General features: G+C 46.7%; 1 protein-coding gene across 2 annotated transcripts in view; it reads left to right on the top strand.

The window, feature by feature from the left end:
* USP31 (ubiquitin specific peptidase 31) overlaps positions 1-12015 on the top strand; it is a 28978-nt gene extending 16963 nt beyond the window's left edge. Inside the window, exons 5-16 of one of the 2 annotated variants that reach the window (XM_059826374.1) lie at positions 1113-1248; positions 1772-1916; positions 2698-2881; positions 3616-3727; positions 4344-4438; positions 4968-5045; positions 5560-5689; positions 7015-7134; positions 7309-7534; positions 8395-8553; positions 9199-9351; positions 10417-12015. In XM_059826374.1, coding sequence (XP_059682357.1) covers positions 1113-1248; positions 1772-1916; positions 2698-2881; positions 3616-3727; positions 4344-4438; positions 4968-5045; positions 5560-5689; positions 7015-7134; positions 7309-7534; positions 8395-8553; positions 9199-9351; positions 10417-11960 — 3082 coding nt within the window. In that variant the 3' untranslated portion in view covers positions 11961-12015. The remainder of the gene's footprint in view (positions 1-1112; positions 1249-1771; positions 1917-2697; positions 2882-3615; positions 3728-4343; positions 4439-4967; positions 5046-5559; positions 5690-7014; positions 7135-7308; positions 7535-8394; positions 8554-9198; positions 9352-10416) is intronic. The other variant, XM_059826375.1, reaches the window with a different exon arrangement.
* The last annotated feature ends 2454 nt before the right edge of the window (positions 12016-14469 follow it).

The raw sequence follows: 14469 nt of genomic DNA, 5'->3' as shown, positions 1-14469 counted from the left end.
TGCTACAGAAGGAAGAGAGATGTCAGCAAAATCTCTCCAGTAAGTCCTTAAAGATCGATACGACCATATGGGGCTTAAATTTTTGCTTTGCAGGTAAGTTGGAAAATAGAGCCTTTTACTTGTTTCAGAATGGCCCATCACCCCCACCCTTAACTTCCTGTAGAATTAATTTTTGGGAGAAAAAAATATCTTTGATTCAGGTAACCAAAATATTTTGCTTTTGACTTAATTTATAGCATTTTAAAATTAAAAAGGGGAAAAGGATGAAACACTTTTTTACTTTCTTTAGAACAGTCTCACTGATCACTCCAATTTCAAAAAGTGAAGTTAAAAGCTTTCCTGCAAAATGTCTTGCTTTTTTGAAAGACAGCTGTTGCCAATAAAGAAAAAAGCTCTAGGGAGAAAAAAAAATCCAGATAAAAAGTTCAGAGTGAAGACAGAGATGCACAGCAAAACTACCCTTTGTATATATAAGCAACTCCTTCACCTGATGTTTCGGATGCAGAAAACTTGTATGGATTCAAGAAGCAACGGAACAAAGTAATGAAAGAACATATTAAATATGATGATGTTACATGTGGTTCAGCAGTCCCTGCCCCACCACCGAGTGGAGGCGGAGTGGGCTTTCCAGGGAAGGTGTCCCTGGTAGGCCAGCTGCCCCACTCTTCTCCTGAGGTAGTACTTCTGGTTGCTGGCAGAGGCAGGACTGAGTGTTGAGAGGCAACCTGGAGCAGCTGTTCCCAGCAGCAGCAGCTCTCTCCGAGTGCTTTAAGGTGCTGCCTCGGACTGTCCTACAGGATCCTTGTTGCAGTTACAATTGCATTGTCATAGACAGTTTAATTTTTAACTTTGTGGGGCTTTTTTGAGAACAATTCCTGTTTGTGGAAACAAGTAACACCAGTCCATGTAGTAAGAAAGGAGTCATTTAGAAATCAAACGTATTCGTCTGGTTGCGGCCGGGCGTAACTCCAGCGTGAGGTGGATCTGGACTGCTGAGACGGCCCTATAGCTTATGGGCAGCCTGGATGCACGCGGGTTGGGCTCATTCTATTGAAGGTACTGCCAGAAAATGCGCAGCCCAGCCCCAGCAGTGCCTCCCGCGCTCTCCGCAGGCCGCTCTACGTCACCGTGGTGTACCAGGGGAAGTGCTCTCACTGCATGCGGATCGGGGTGGCGGTGCCCATCTCTGGAACGGTGGCCAGGCTGCGGGAGGCTGTCTCCTCAGAAACCAAGATACCCACGGAGCAGGTAACGGGCTGGTCTCGCCACCCGCGTGCCCTGCCTTCAGCGGGAGGGAGTGCAGAGGCATTCATCCCATGTTGGGTATGTAGGAACTGAAATTCACTGCCCATGATTGAATGGGGAAGCAGGGTGGTGATGATCTGGATCATGCTTTTCCCTGTGCATTAGCTTTTTGAAGCCTAGTGACATTGGGATAGCCATCTGTGGAGCATGCAGACCTTCTGCCTGATCACGCGGTGATTCATGCATGCTGCCAGTGAGGGAACGATTGTGCACCTATGAGGAACTCCTCTGTAGGAAGAGCTTCAGGAAAGCTGTTGAATCCCACCAAAATCTCTTCACATACCACCTTTACCCCAGCTTCTCCTTTATGGCAGTCCTTTTCCCTCTTCCTTGCTCCTGGCCAATGCCAGGATGCTTTGAGGAATGTCGTCTTGTAGCAGGAAAATCCCAGTCGAGAGATGGGGCAGCTCAGCTGGACTAGGCACAGGTGGTTTAATGGGTTCTGGTTTGCTTCTCCTGACTCTAGATCGTGCTGACGGAGATGTACTATGATGGGTTTCATCGTTCCTTCTGTGATACTGATGACCTAGACACCATTCATGAAAGCGACTGCATTTTTGCCTTTGAGACCCCAGAGATATTTAGGCCCGAGGGTATCCTCAGTCAGAGGGGTAAGTCGATAATGCCACTTAATGCCCACCTCAGGTGGCTAGGTGAGGGAGGCTTGTTTTGGAAAAGGATGTACTTGAGAATAAGAGTCCCACAAGTAGTTGATGTTCTAGTGTATTGATTTCACCTCTGACTTTGTCCAGGCTCATTCCAGCAGACTTAATGGTGGTGTCAGCTGGGAGGTTATCAAGAAGCGATGTACACTTCTTTCTTCCTCTTCCTGAGGCTGATTCTGCAGGCCAGGCTGGTTTAATGTGAAATCTGTTGTCAGGCTTAATTTAAAGATCTGCTAGGGACCAGCTGAAGCCACTGAAATTGTGTTATTTAAAATCAGATTGCCAGTGATGAATAAACAGTCTCAGGAATGAACAAACACTTTCAAAGCTGAAAAAACTCAGCTTCTCTGCATCTCCCTCTCAGTGAAAGGGGATAATTGCATCCTGGGTAGATGGAGCATAATCAAAGGCAAATTTTATTATTGGAAGTAACAAGTAGGGTTTCTGTCACTTTAGCTGTTCTTGCGGGCAGACGAAGCTATGCGTACTTGCAGAAATTACTGTAAGAAAATCAGTTAAGTGAACACTTGCGTGTAATTTCTTTCTGTAAAGAAATAGTCACTGTGAAAAGTAATTGCCCTTTGAAGCCTTCTTACAAGTAATAAAAATGGTCTTGATTCCATACTGACCTGCTCCTCTGCAGCTGAAAGAGGGTTTCTTGAGGGGGGCATCAGGGCACTAAAGGCAAATGATATAACAGAATGTTTCCTTTCTTCTAATTTTTCAGGAATACATGTGAACAATAACCTGAATAACTTGAAATGTGGCACTGAGCACTCCCGAACAATATCTTACTCTCAAGGAACAGTGAAGTCTGGAAAACTGGAACAGTCCTCTACTAAACCAGCAGCAAATGACAAGATTGTCTTGCTGGTGTGTAACAGAGCGTGCACCGGACAGCAGAGCAAAAGGTGACTGGCAGCTTCATAGTTAGAATTACTCTTCTGGCTGCTTCCTTAATTGACCTGGGTTTTACTCACCGTGTAGAGAAAACACAAGGTGAAGGAGAGATGGCTTGTGTTCCTAGGTTGCATTAGGTGTTAAAGAACTTGTTGATCAAAAAACATTAATGAATGCAGTGAAATACTCCTTATTTTGGTGAACTTCAGTGTTACTGGAAAGCGGTGAATGCAGACCAGTCAGAAGGATGTATCACCTCTCTATAGAGCTCTCTGGTTTCAGAGAGCAGCAAGCACGTCTGACCAGATCCTATGGTGTGAGGAAGTTTTTAATTGGAGTGCAAACAGGGGGGTGAGGGGAAGTGAGAAATGACCATGGCAAAGGCATTTGTACCAACCGCGGACTGAGAACCATCTCAGCCACTGAAGTTTGTTTCACAAAGTTATCCTAGCCAGGTTGCAAAGCTCTGCAGCTTGAAGCAAGCCACTTGAGCATAGATCAGGGCTGCAGCCCATTAAAAAGGGTTCTCTGCATGGGCAGGCATAACAGCATTTCCTCAAATTTAAGCACCTCTCCTCTGGAGACAAGTTTTTAAACACCTGGTTTCTGGGGAGTTTCATCCAAAGCATGCCAAGCTCTGTAGGTGCCGAGTGAGGAGGAGAGTGGCGCTGTCAGAGTTTGAGGATCCGATTGCTGAACAGAATAATCTTTTAATTGTTCCCTCAAATGCTACTCCTTCCTATAGGTTTGGCTTGCCCTTTGTGTTGCATTTGGAAAAAACAATTGCTTGGGATATTCTGCAGAAGGAGATTCTGGAGAAGATGCAGTATTTCCTGCGGCCTGCAGCCTGCCTGCAGGTGAGGCAAATGGTTCGTCTGTTTTGAGACTTCCAGCTCTGTGTGACGTGAACTAAAGGGGGAGCCAGTTACTTGGAGTGATAAACATGCTGCACACGCTGAACTGGTGGCTTCCCCATTTTTCTTTGTGCAATAATGTCCAAGTCTGGTATTCCACATCTTTGGTGCTTCTGTCTATTTACTGAAAGGTACAAGTGAGATTAGACTGATCGGGTGAAGAAATTGCATGCCTCACTTCCTTTCTTACCCCCAAGAAATACTTGAGAGATTAGTGCTGCTGTCTGCACTGGAAATGCACTGGTTGGTGGTGTTTGCCTAGAAGAAAAGGTGAGATGTTTGCTTAGTGACTGCGTATTTCTGGTGAGAACTCCCTCTGAGAGCAGAGTGGTGTCCTCTCTGGTCACTGTAGAGGAGTTGCTGGGTACAAAGCCTCAGTTGCTGTACCTCACCACTCTGTTAGCTGCTTGGCGTAGGCATATTTGAGACTTTGTGCAGTTGCTTTCTCATGTAAAACACACATTCTAGGATAAAGTACGTGTCAGCTGGCGCTGAGAGCAGCTTTGCACATAGCTAAGTTGGGTTTGAGTCACTGAGATGGCTTCTACTCTCTTTGCAGGTTTGCCCATTCAGCTTGCGAGTGGTCAGTGTTGTGGGCATAACGTACTTGCTACCTCAGGAGGAGCGACCCCTCTGCCATCCAACAGTGGAAAGGTGGGTTAATCCTCATTCCCCGGAGTGGAGAGAGGTTTGTCAGCTGGGAACTTGGTGTGTAGCCATACAGAAAGCGACAGTCTTGGTGTGGATGTGGGGAATGGACTTCACAGGCCTGAGGAGCAGGGAAACGACTGAATGTCGTCAAGAAGCTGTGTGAGGATTGCTCAGTTGTGTGTCATGCCATCTGGAGTCTGTCCTCCGTGGAAATGGAGAAGAGAATGAAAGTATTACTCCCCCCATTTTTAAATTTTTTTTTAGTGACTGTTATTCTTTAGAAATTTTTGTAGATGCCTGTTCCGTAAATAAGTGTACGTTTATTTACAGAATTAATGTACTTAGGTAAATGCAGTTTGCCAGCTTTGCCACGTTCTTTGCTGTATGAATTCCTTTTACTCCTTTGCAAGCTTGAGCTGCGTGGGAGTGGAGGAAGGATGAAGGGCTAGCGGAGAGAAGTTATATACATGTAAAAGATAACGTAGGCTTCAGATTGAAAGGTGGTCTAACTCCCGTCTGCTCCTCTCCCCAGGGCATTGAAGTCATGTGGACAGGGGGGAACTGCTCATGTGAAATTAGTGGTAGAATGGGACAAAGAAACAAAAGATTAGTAAGTATGAAGTGGAAAGCCTTAAAGCTTGTTCATCTTGAGAGCGATGCTTGTGGCCAGCTTGGCTCTGTGTGAATTGTGTACCCTTCAGCAAACATGAGACCCCTCAGAAACTCCACCCCGTGCCCTGGTCCCTGTCTGCAGGGACAGACTGAGGCTAGGTGCCCTAGACTTGTTCCGAGTTGGAGTCCTTTTTTCTGTAGTTGGGGTTTTGCATTATGGAGCAGGCGTCTTGCCTGTGGCTCCTTCCCCCACAAATCATATTTGCGTGAGAAAGATTGTGGGCAGTGAGTAACTTTTTCTGTCCGAGATAAACTGGAGTGGGTGCTTGCTGAAGCTGTTTACCCCTGTGTTCAGTTGTGTTGTCCTGGTGGGATGTCTTGCCAGTTAGCTCTCGCTCACGTGCAATGGGACAAATCCAGGAAAGAGCTGCTGTTTGTACCTTTAGGATGGCTCCTCAGCAGCATGGGGAGCGGGTGGATGTGCTGGTAAATGTGTTGTCTCCCTGATGCAGCTTGTTTGTGAATACGGAAGAGGAGTATATTCCAGATTCTGAAAGTGTCCGCCAGCAGAGAGAGCTTCATCATCAACCTCAGACCTGCACTTTATCTCAGTGTTTCCAACTGTACACCAAAGAGGAACAGGTAGGGACAAGACTGTATAGCAGCCAGGACTCGGAAAGTCTGGCTGGCCCAGGTGCTGCATGAACTCCCACACTCAGCGGCGTAGCTGTTTTCTGCACACACTGATTTGTTGAGACAAGAGAATAAATTTGTAACACAACACTAGTTACCGGTCCTGCTAACAGTTTCTCTGCAGTGAGGAGAAAGTTGTGGGAGGTACTGCTTTTGGGTTTTTTGCTCCCCAGATGTTGATATAAGAACTTACTCCTCTGTTCTGCAGTTTTCTCCCTGTGAAATAGCAGTGTCTTTTTCTGACAAACATTATAAACGGTTAGAACAGCGTGGTTCCTCCATGGGAATTTACTGCTCTGTCTCAGAGCAGTTGTGTGTTTCCAAGCCTGAGTAGGGCTGGGGTGGGCTCAAGGCACCCCCCACGGAGTGGGAGTCCCTGAACAGCAGCGCAGTGATTGCAGAGCTCCTCTAGCTCAGCTTGTGGTGTGAGGAGGTTGAAGTGGCAGGAGAGATGGTGTGCCATAGGGCAGACTAGCAATGGGTCTGATCTGGCCCTTGCCTGGAACACGTAAGCAATCTGCATTTCTCTGTCAGAGGTCTGTAATCTGCTGTAAGAAGGGATGGTCCTAGAGGTAGTCTGTGGACCTGTGACTGAGCTTTAATAATTTTGGAGCCTCTCTTGTCACTTCTGTCAGAGTTGAGGGAAACGTTGTTTGACAGCTTAAAGCTCTCTGGCTTCCGAGTTTTCTGAACACTGGGCTGTGGAGGGAAGCACATGTCATGTTTGTGTCTTTGAAAAGACACATTCTTCTTGGTGGACAGTGAAAAATCTCTGCAGTTTGTAAATCTGTGCCATTGGGACATAGGGAGGAAGAGAGTTTCCAGGGGGCAGCGACGTGTCAGAGATGAAATTCAAAGTACACCTGTCTTCTTTCTGTCCTGATTCTTTCTTTGTTGCTGGTTTTCTTGTGAGAATACTTCTACTCGGACTGCCAAGTCTGTCTCTATTTGCCTTTGTTTTTTCTTCTCTCCCACTTCAAAGGGATTGGGGTTTATAAGGTGGAAATAGCTTCTCTGCATAGCAGCACTAGCTGAAATCTGTCTTGCAGTGGGAAGTGCCTCCTGCGTGAGGCGCACGTGTCTCTTTGCTTGTCACTATTTTAAAAAGCAGCATTGGGAACCTTACATTTCCAATGAGCTTGATAAATGCTGGAGGTAGATGGGGTGCAGGGGTCAGTGTCCGCACTGGGCCTGGGGCAGCAGATGAACAGTGGTGTAGAAAAAGCTGCCTTGGAATTTGGAAACTAATACCCGCTCGTGCCTCTTCCTTGTAGCTTGCTCCAGATGACGCATGGCGATGCCCACACTGCAAGCAGCTGCAGCAGGGTAGCATCACACTGAGCCTCTGGACCTTACCCGATGTTCTCATCATACATCTCAAAAGGTTTAGACAGGTAAGGATGTCTGCAGTGATGCTGGAGGACTGCTTCTCAGTGAGGGAGGCACCTGACGACCACCTCTTCAGAAGCAGCTATTCTGCCCTATGCGTTCCTCTCCTGCATTTTTGTTTTCCCCAAGCGTGGTGGCCTCGCTGCAACTGCAGCTTATGCTATTCTCTGTTTATGCAGGAAGGAGATCGAAGGATGAAACTTCAAAACATGGTTAAATTCCCCCTGAGTGGCTTGGACATGACTCCTCATGTTGTTAAACGCAGTCAGAGCAGCTGGAGTCTGCCATCTCACTGGTCACCCTGGAGGAGACCTTATGGTCTTGGAAGGGATCCTGAGGACTATATCTATGACCTGTATGCTGTCTGCAATCATCATGGCACCATGCAAGGGGGACACTATACAGGCAAGTATCTTGCAATATTATGTATGCTGGATCCTTTCCTAAAAGAAAACTGTTATATTTTTCTATCAAGTGTCCATAACTTCTTCATCTTTCTTGACAAAAGGACCTAACCCAGCTAACAAGGGCTGGCTATGTAATGCCAGAGGGGTAACTTTTGTGACTTTGAGGAATGGAACAATGCTTTTTGACGCCAAATGTCCTACTGTACATTCCTTTCTCTGCTATTTTTTTTTTCCTTCAGAGTAATGTAACTGGCCTTTCATGTTTCAAAAAAAATGCTCCTGGCCACTCTGTAGTTGCAAGAGGCTGCTATACATAGGAAGTATTTGCACATTGCCTATGTGCACAGCCAGTTTATGAACTCCTCTTTGCTTGTTCCAGCAGCTCCCAGAGCGGCCAGAGATAGACAAAGTTGCTTGGTGGTTCTTAGGATCTCTGTGACTTCACACAGCAGCCTAGAAAATGTGTGTGTGTGCGCGTGTTCGGTTTTGCCCTCTAATGTACGCCTCTGTGTTGTGTTGTGCTGGATGGGCTCAGTCAGGAGGAAATTCACTGGTGGAGGCAGACTGCCACAAATAACAGGATGTGAAGTGAATGGAGCCAGCCCAAATGGTGTTCTGTTCTGAGCAGTAATGTTGGACAAAGAAAATCCTGAAACGTGAGCTGTTTATTGTATTCTGGTGCCTCAGGCCCCCATCTTGCCAGTCAGACTGGAAGAGGATGTGTTGCATGAATAAATCTGTTCCTTTCTTTCTCCTCTGAGTCCATCATAGCACATCAGGTCATGTTTAAGTTATCATACAGCAAGCCTGAGAGTAGTAGGAGCAAGGAAAGTCTAATAGTAATGTGTTTTCTCTCAGCATATTGCAAAAACTCGGTTGATGGTCAGTGGTACTGCTTTGATGACAGTGATGTTCAGCAACTTCCTGAAAACGAAGTCTGCAAGCAGACAGCTTATATTCTTTTCTACCAGAGACGCACAGCAATCCCATCATGGTCTGCTAACAGCTCTGTGGCAGGTAAGCCCTGCTGGCATTGCCAAAGAATGGTTGTAGTTTGTCTTCTATGGATAGTTTGTCCTTCTGAAGAATTTTCTGCCGAGCTCTGCTTAAGCCCCCACTCTGTCCCAGAACTCAGTGAGGCTTGTCTCAGTCTGCTGCTGTGCATCAGAGGCCACGGGAAACTCCCACCTCTTCTGTTAAGGCTAGTTGTGGCAAAGAGGTGGTGGAGATGGGGGAACTCCCCTCCCCCCCCGGGGTAATTCTGCTCAGAGCTGCCCTTGCCAAAACCATGACATAAAAATGTGACCAGCTCATTCCCTCCAGCAGTGCCGTTGGTCTCAGGTAGGCAGCCCGGAGCTGAAGGTGTTGGTTGAATCCGGGGTGAGCTGGGGGCAGACGCAGGCTTGGTGACTTGCCTTTGGATTCACAGCATACTGGGACAAGTGCAATTCTGTCTTATGACTGTAACTATTTCATTAGAGTAAAGACTTATTCTCTTGGCAGTATATGAATGCTGTGGCTATGTGGGACAGCTCCAGACTCCAGGTGTCTCTCAAAGCCAGTGCGGTGCAGTACGTACCTGACTCTCGGTGACCTTCCAAGGTTTCACGTGTTCTGCAGCTGCACGCTACTGGCCTGATGTCTGTGCCTGATTCCTTGCAGGGTCCACAAGCTCCTCACTCTGTGAGCACTGGGTCAGCCGTCTTCCTGGTAGCAAGCAGCCCAGCATTGCTTCAGCAGCGTCATCGCGGCGCACGTCTCTGGCTTCACTCTCAGAATCGGTAGAGCTGACTGGGGAAAGGAGTGAAGATGATGGTGTGTATCAACACTGCAGTGTGGGGGGGATATTGGGCTTCTAGTCTTTCTGTTACAAGATCCCTACTAAGATAGCTGCAAAATATGTAGTTACAAGGGACAGTTCCTCTAGCAGCTGTGGGGCACTGTGTCAGTAGGAGCAGATGGGTTCTGACCAAGGTGAGCTTTTGTCTGGTGTGAAAGGATGGAGAAGAGTGGGAAAGGAACCTTAAGGATCCTTTCAAAGAAAGGAAATACCATCAACTAAACCTCTCAATCAAGAACTTTCTATGTTTGTGGTTTTTCTGGGTTTCACTGCAGCACCTTTGCAGGGAGGCTGACATGTCACTACAGCTTAATGTAGGTACTCACTCATTGTCTGCTGCCATGCTGTAGACAACTGTTCCCAGGGACGTGAGAAGATATGCAAATTTACTTGTGTGTGCAAATAACTGTCCAGTTTCTGGCTTTGCCTAGCTTCTCCACATAGTGCCCTACAACTTCTGAAAACGTGGAGCTTCAGGGGTCAGTCTGATCATTTTGAAGTGAGTATAGAGATGTCCCTGCAGCAGTGTTGTGATAACTGTCAGATCGAGCCATGGTAGTTGCATTTCCAAAATGCTGATTGTATTCTGTGTTTGTAAATACAAATATATTGCTTTATCTAAAGAGGTAGGAATCCTACTTTGCTTTTTACAGGATAATATGGGAAAATATTCTTTCATACAGAAAAATATATTTCTGGGAGCATAATCATCATTGCATTGCTAGCTTCAAGGACTTCCAATATACAAAACCTGTGTTTGGTCTCCTGCTGCTTGGGGATGAGATGAAAATCTGGATTTTCAATTATAGGCTTCAGAGAGAGTTACTTCTGGGTGCCCACTAGCAAATAACAGTTGTTGAATTCCTTATTCAGCTTTTACGCAAGAAGCTGTGCCTGCAGCAGGCGTGAAGAGATAGACATACAATGTGGTGTAGGTGGGCTGTCTGACTCACTTATGGAAATAGTGTCTGTGGAGGGGTGGGATAAACTGACTGCAGGCTTGGCTTTCATACTGAGGATATTGCTTGCTTTCTCTGCAGGAGGATTTTCAACTCGTCCCTTTGTAAGGAGTGTCCAGCGTCAAAGCTTGTCATCTAGATCTTCTGTCACCAGCCCACTGGCAGTGAGTGAAAATGGTGTCAGGCCCTCGTGGTCGCTTTCTGCAAAACTGCAGTTGCGCTCCAACTCTCCGTCGCGCTTCTCTGGAGATTCCCCTGTACATACCTCTGCTTCCACTCTGGAGAAGATCGGGGAGGCTGCTGATGATAAAGTCTCCACCTCTTGCTTTGGCAGCCTGAGGAATCTCTCTAGCAGCTACTTGGAGCCCTGTGATGGCAGTCGACGAGAGCACAGGACGGCTCGCAGGGCCCCCTTGGCTGTCATGGAAGGGGCATTCAGGGAAGAGTCTGTTGTAAGGACATCTAGCTCAGATCTTTCAGATGGGTATGGTAAAAACTCTGTGCAGCCAGACAGGAGTCACCCTGCTTTGGACCCTTTCGATAACAACAATCAAATCGCCTTTGTTGATCAGAGCGATTCTGTGGATAGCTCTCCAGTCAAGGAGGTGAAAGCCCCCAGTGGGACAGGGCTGGCTGCAGAGCAGGTAGATGGCACCCCTAAGAAGGTTCATAGCTCCAAGGGAGTTTCTGAGCCAGGCAAAAGTTTGAGGAAGGGAAGGACAGTCTTATCTACCCAAGAGACCAAAGTCTCTCACTCTTCTCCTCCTCCACTAAAGAGTTCCCAGAAAGTTTCTCGGTCTAGAAGTAAGACGGAGTCCTCCAGGGCCAGTGGGCGACATGGGTCTCCTGCTCCCACTCAGGCTAGGAAGGACCATAGCACGAAGCCCCTTGAGGTGGCTGTCCCATCGGCTCAACAGAAGCAAAAGTCAGGTTCTTCTCCATCCTCCACAGCTGCCAAGAAAACCCCTTCAGGCTCATTGACTAAGGGCTCTTCTGCTGGGAAGAGCCGGACTTCAGACCGAAGCCTCAGCAGGGAGGGCTCTAAGATAAGTCTGGGCTCAGATAAAACGAGTGTTACCAGCAGCTCAAGAACGAGCTCCCCGCGGATAAGCCACTCTAGGAGTGACAGCAGGGCAGTAGACAGCAAGCATGTGCGGAGTTCCTCTATGGCCAACCTGCGGTCTCCAAATGTTGGTGTGCGTTCTGGTTTAAAGAGGGACAGCAAGTCAGAAGAGAAAGGATTGTCTTTCTTTAAATCAGCCTTAAGGCAGAAGGAGACACGGAGGTCTGCAGACCTGGGAAAGACAACGATGCTCTCAAAAAAGACAGCGAGTGGCAGTTCCAAGTCAGGCAGTAAAAATGTGCTGGAAGACAAATGGGAGAAAGGTGGTGTCCCACCAGCCTCTCAAACCAATGCCAACATTACCACAAAAGAAAAACTTGTCCCCAAAGATGCCACACCCAACAAACATTCTCTGCTATCCACTCGCAAGTCCAAGTCTTCCCAGCTAGACCCCGGAGTCCAGTCTCCTCCTTCCAGTGGCAAGCAGTCTGCTGACAAGCCGCTGAAAAAATTACCTTCCAGCATGCAGATGTCTGTACGGCCTTCTCTGGAACCTCAGTGAAATGCTGCAATCCAGGTGTCTTTTCTTCTGCTGAGAAGCTAATTTATTCTGAGCTCTTGTTTTTTTGTTCATGTGCCTAATGTATGTTTTGAGGAGAAGTTAACTGCAAGTTGTTAAAGCGCCTTTTGATTCTGCCATCAAACCAAATAGCCACAGGCAGCCAGCACTGATGCAAGTAGTCTAGCTGGAGTCGTTGTTGAACATGAATGCAGCTGTCCCATAGCACTTGTACAGGAGTCTCTTTATAGAAAATGCAACAACTTTCTTCAGATTCAGGGTCTGAAATTTGAAACCCAGTTGTACTGACACTAGTGTGCTTTGTAGAGCTGTGAACTGATATTCCTTTGGTCTTGTTCCGAGCAGGCTGTGTCCACGCTGGTGTATGGCCTTGTTCTGAGCTGTGGAGGATGCGAAGGAAACTGGAAAGGGGAGACTGCCGCTTCTTTATGCTCTTTCTCAACCCTCTCTCCCTGCTCCCCTCCATTTTTCAAGCTTTCTAAAGGGCAATATTTCAACACTAATGTTGTTTCTCAGGTATATACTCAGCCAGTATAGGAGGGACTAGCATTAGTGGATGGGCAGAAAGGTACCTGTGTGTCCATGCGTACATGTGTCTGTAACAGATTTCAGTTTTGCATTCCAACAGCAGGGTTTTTTTGTGAAATGTAACCTGCATTTTTTGTTGCTATGTCTATGAAGAGTTTTACTCTGTCCATACCTAAGGCGACCTCTAGCCTGTCCTCTTTAATTACTTAGTTTCTTCTGAAACCCTATACTAAGCAACAGAAGAAATAGCGAAGCAGCAGCTGGGTGCCAGCTCGTGCCTGTGAAAGTGCTAGGCGGGAGATGGTTGCAGTGCCGTAGGAGAGCTGTCTTCATGCACCTGAATGGCAGTGATGGTGTTAGGACCCCTGTTCAAACTCCTGAGAAGAAGTGTTTCCTAATGTGCAGATGCTTGATCGTGGTGGTGTGACTATAGCATCCGTTATTTATAGGAGTAATGTTTAGATAAGCCAAGTGTCATCTTGTCTTCTCTGCCTTCTCTGAGCATGCTTTGAACAAGCCTCTTCGTGCGGGTTGGAGGGGCTGTACCAAAATACTGTGGAGCAATTTTCACATTCTCCAGAGTGCTGCTACGTTCCTCCCTTTGGCATGCTTCTCGCCTTCCCTGGTGGGTCTGGCTGCCACATGTCTCTTAGCGAAGCGATCCCCATTCTTGTTTGGATGATTGTCTCTATCAGGGTTAAAACACTACATCTAGTGACGTCTTTGTTTACATGCCCTTCTTACAGGGGAGATTCCTCAAGTTCTTTAAGATTCCTCTTAAAAGGCGGATTCCTCAAGTCCTTTTATATACATGTGGTATAATCTTTTTTTAATTTCGTGAGGTTTTTATTAATGTGCTGCTTATCCTTTATGTACAGCAGCAATCTGTTGTGTAGGTCACGACATGCAGCAGCCAGGCAGTGTGCTGGGCACGCTTGTCTTCTGAATGAGGTCTTTGCCTGTCATACAGTCGTGTTTGGCAAAGCTTCTCCAGGCTTAGCTTGTGGACAGACCTATTTGTAGGAGTTTTCTGTCACCGTAAAAAACAGCCCTCAAACAAGTAGTTACTCTGAGCTACTCTGTTCCACCTCCTCCCTTGAGCTGATGTGCTGACAACCCTGCAAGGAGCCTTGCCCCCAGGTCTGCTGGGCATGTTGCTGCTCCATGATCACTTTTTGTAGTCTGCTCACCACACATCTGCAGCAAGCTTTGGAGAGAAGTGTTTTGGCAGTAGCTGACACCTTAGAGAAGAGGCAGTGTGTGTGTGGAGCTGAGCTGGGGGTGCCACAGAGCTCTGTTCAGTGCGTGGCGGTGAGCCCACCTGCAGTATAAGCCTTGCTCTGTCCCAATGATGTTCTGCAGTACTTACCTTCATGCAACCCAGAAGCAATGCCAGTAGCCTGCATGTTTTAATGATATGCTGGACTCTGTGCCCTGGACTATGTTTTTAAACTTGAACATGACCACCTTTTTGATGCATTTTTTTCTCCCTTCATTTCTTTCAGTCTCATTTATTGCAGCAACAAGACTTAAAGATTGCATTACTTGCTTCTTAAATGTATGACTGGGATTATTCTTGGATTATTTTTTGTTTTATCCAGCAGAGCAGATAAGACTTGCTTCACATTGTAGTACTTAATTACTCCCTGAAATGTTGATGTTGAAGTATTTGTTTAAGGTTTTATCTGTATTAAGGTCTTGCACTGTGTTGGCTCTTCTCTTGTAACAACTCTTCTAGCAAGAATGTAATTCTGGTAGCTCCTGCTAACTCGGTTTGGTATCTTTTAATAGACAGAATCTAGTGTTCTGTGCATTTTACCATGGGACATTTATGAAAGGTTATTTTTATCAAATGACATTTTCTTTTCATGCCATCGTTCACTGAAGAAGTTTAAACTGGAAGCTGTTAGATGGTTTTTGAGATGTTTTTGCTCCTGTATTGCATGCCTGGACTGAAGGAGAT

The sequence above is a fragment of the Gavia stellata genome, chromosome 18 (assembly GCF_030936135.1).
Source record: "Gavia stellata isolate bGavSte3 chromosome 18, bGavSte3.hap2, whole genome shotgun sequence".
Taxonomy (NCBI): Eukaryota; Metazoa; Chordata; class Aves; order Gaviiformes; family Gaviidae; genus Gavia; species Gavia stellata.
Note: the sequence above shows the minus strand (reverse complement) of the source record. Positions and strands in the feature narration are given on the sequence as shown.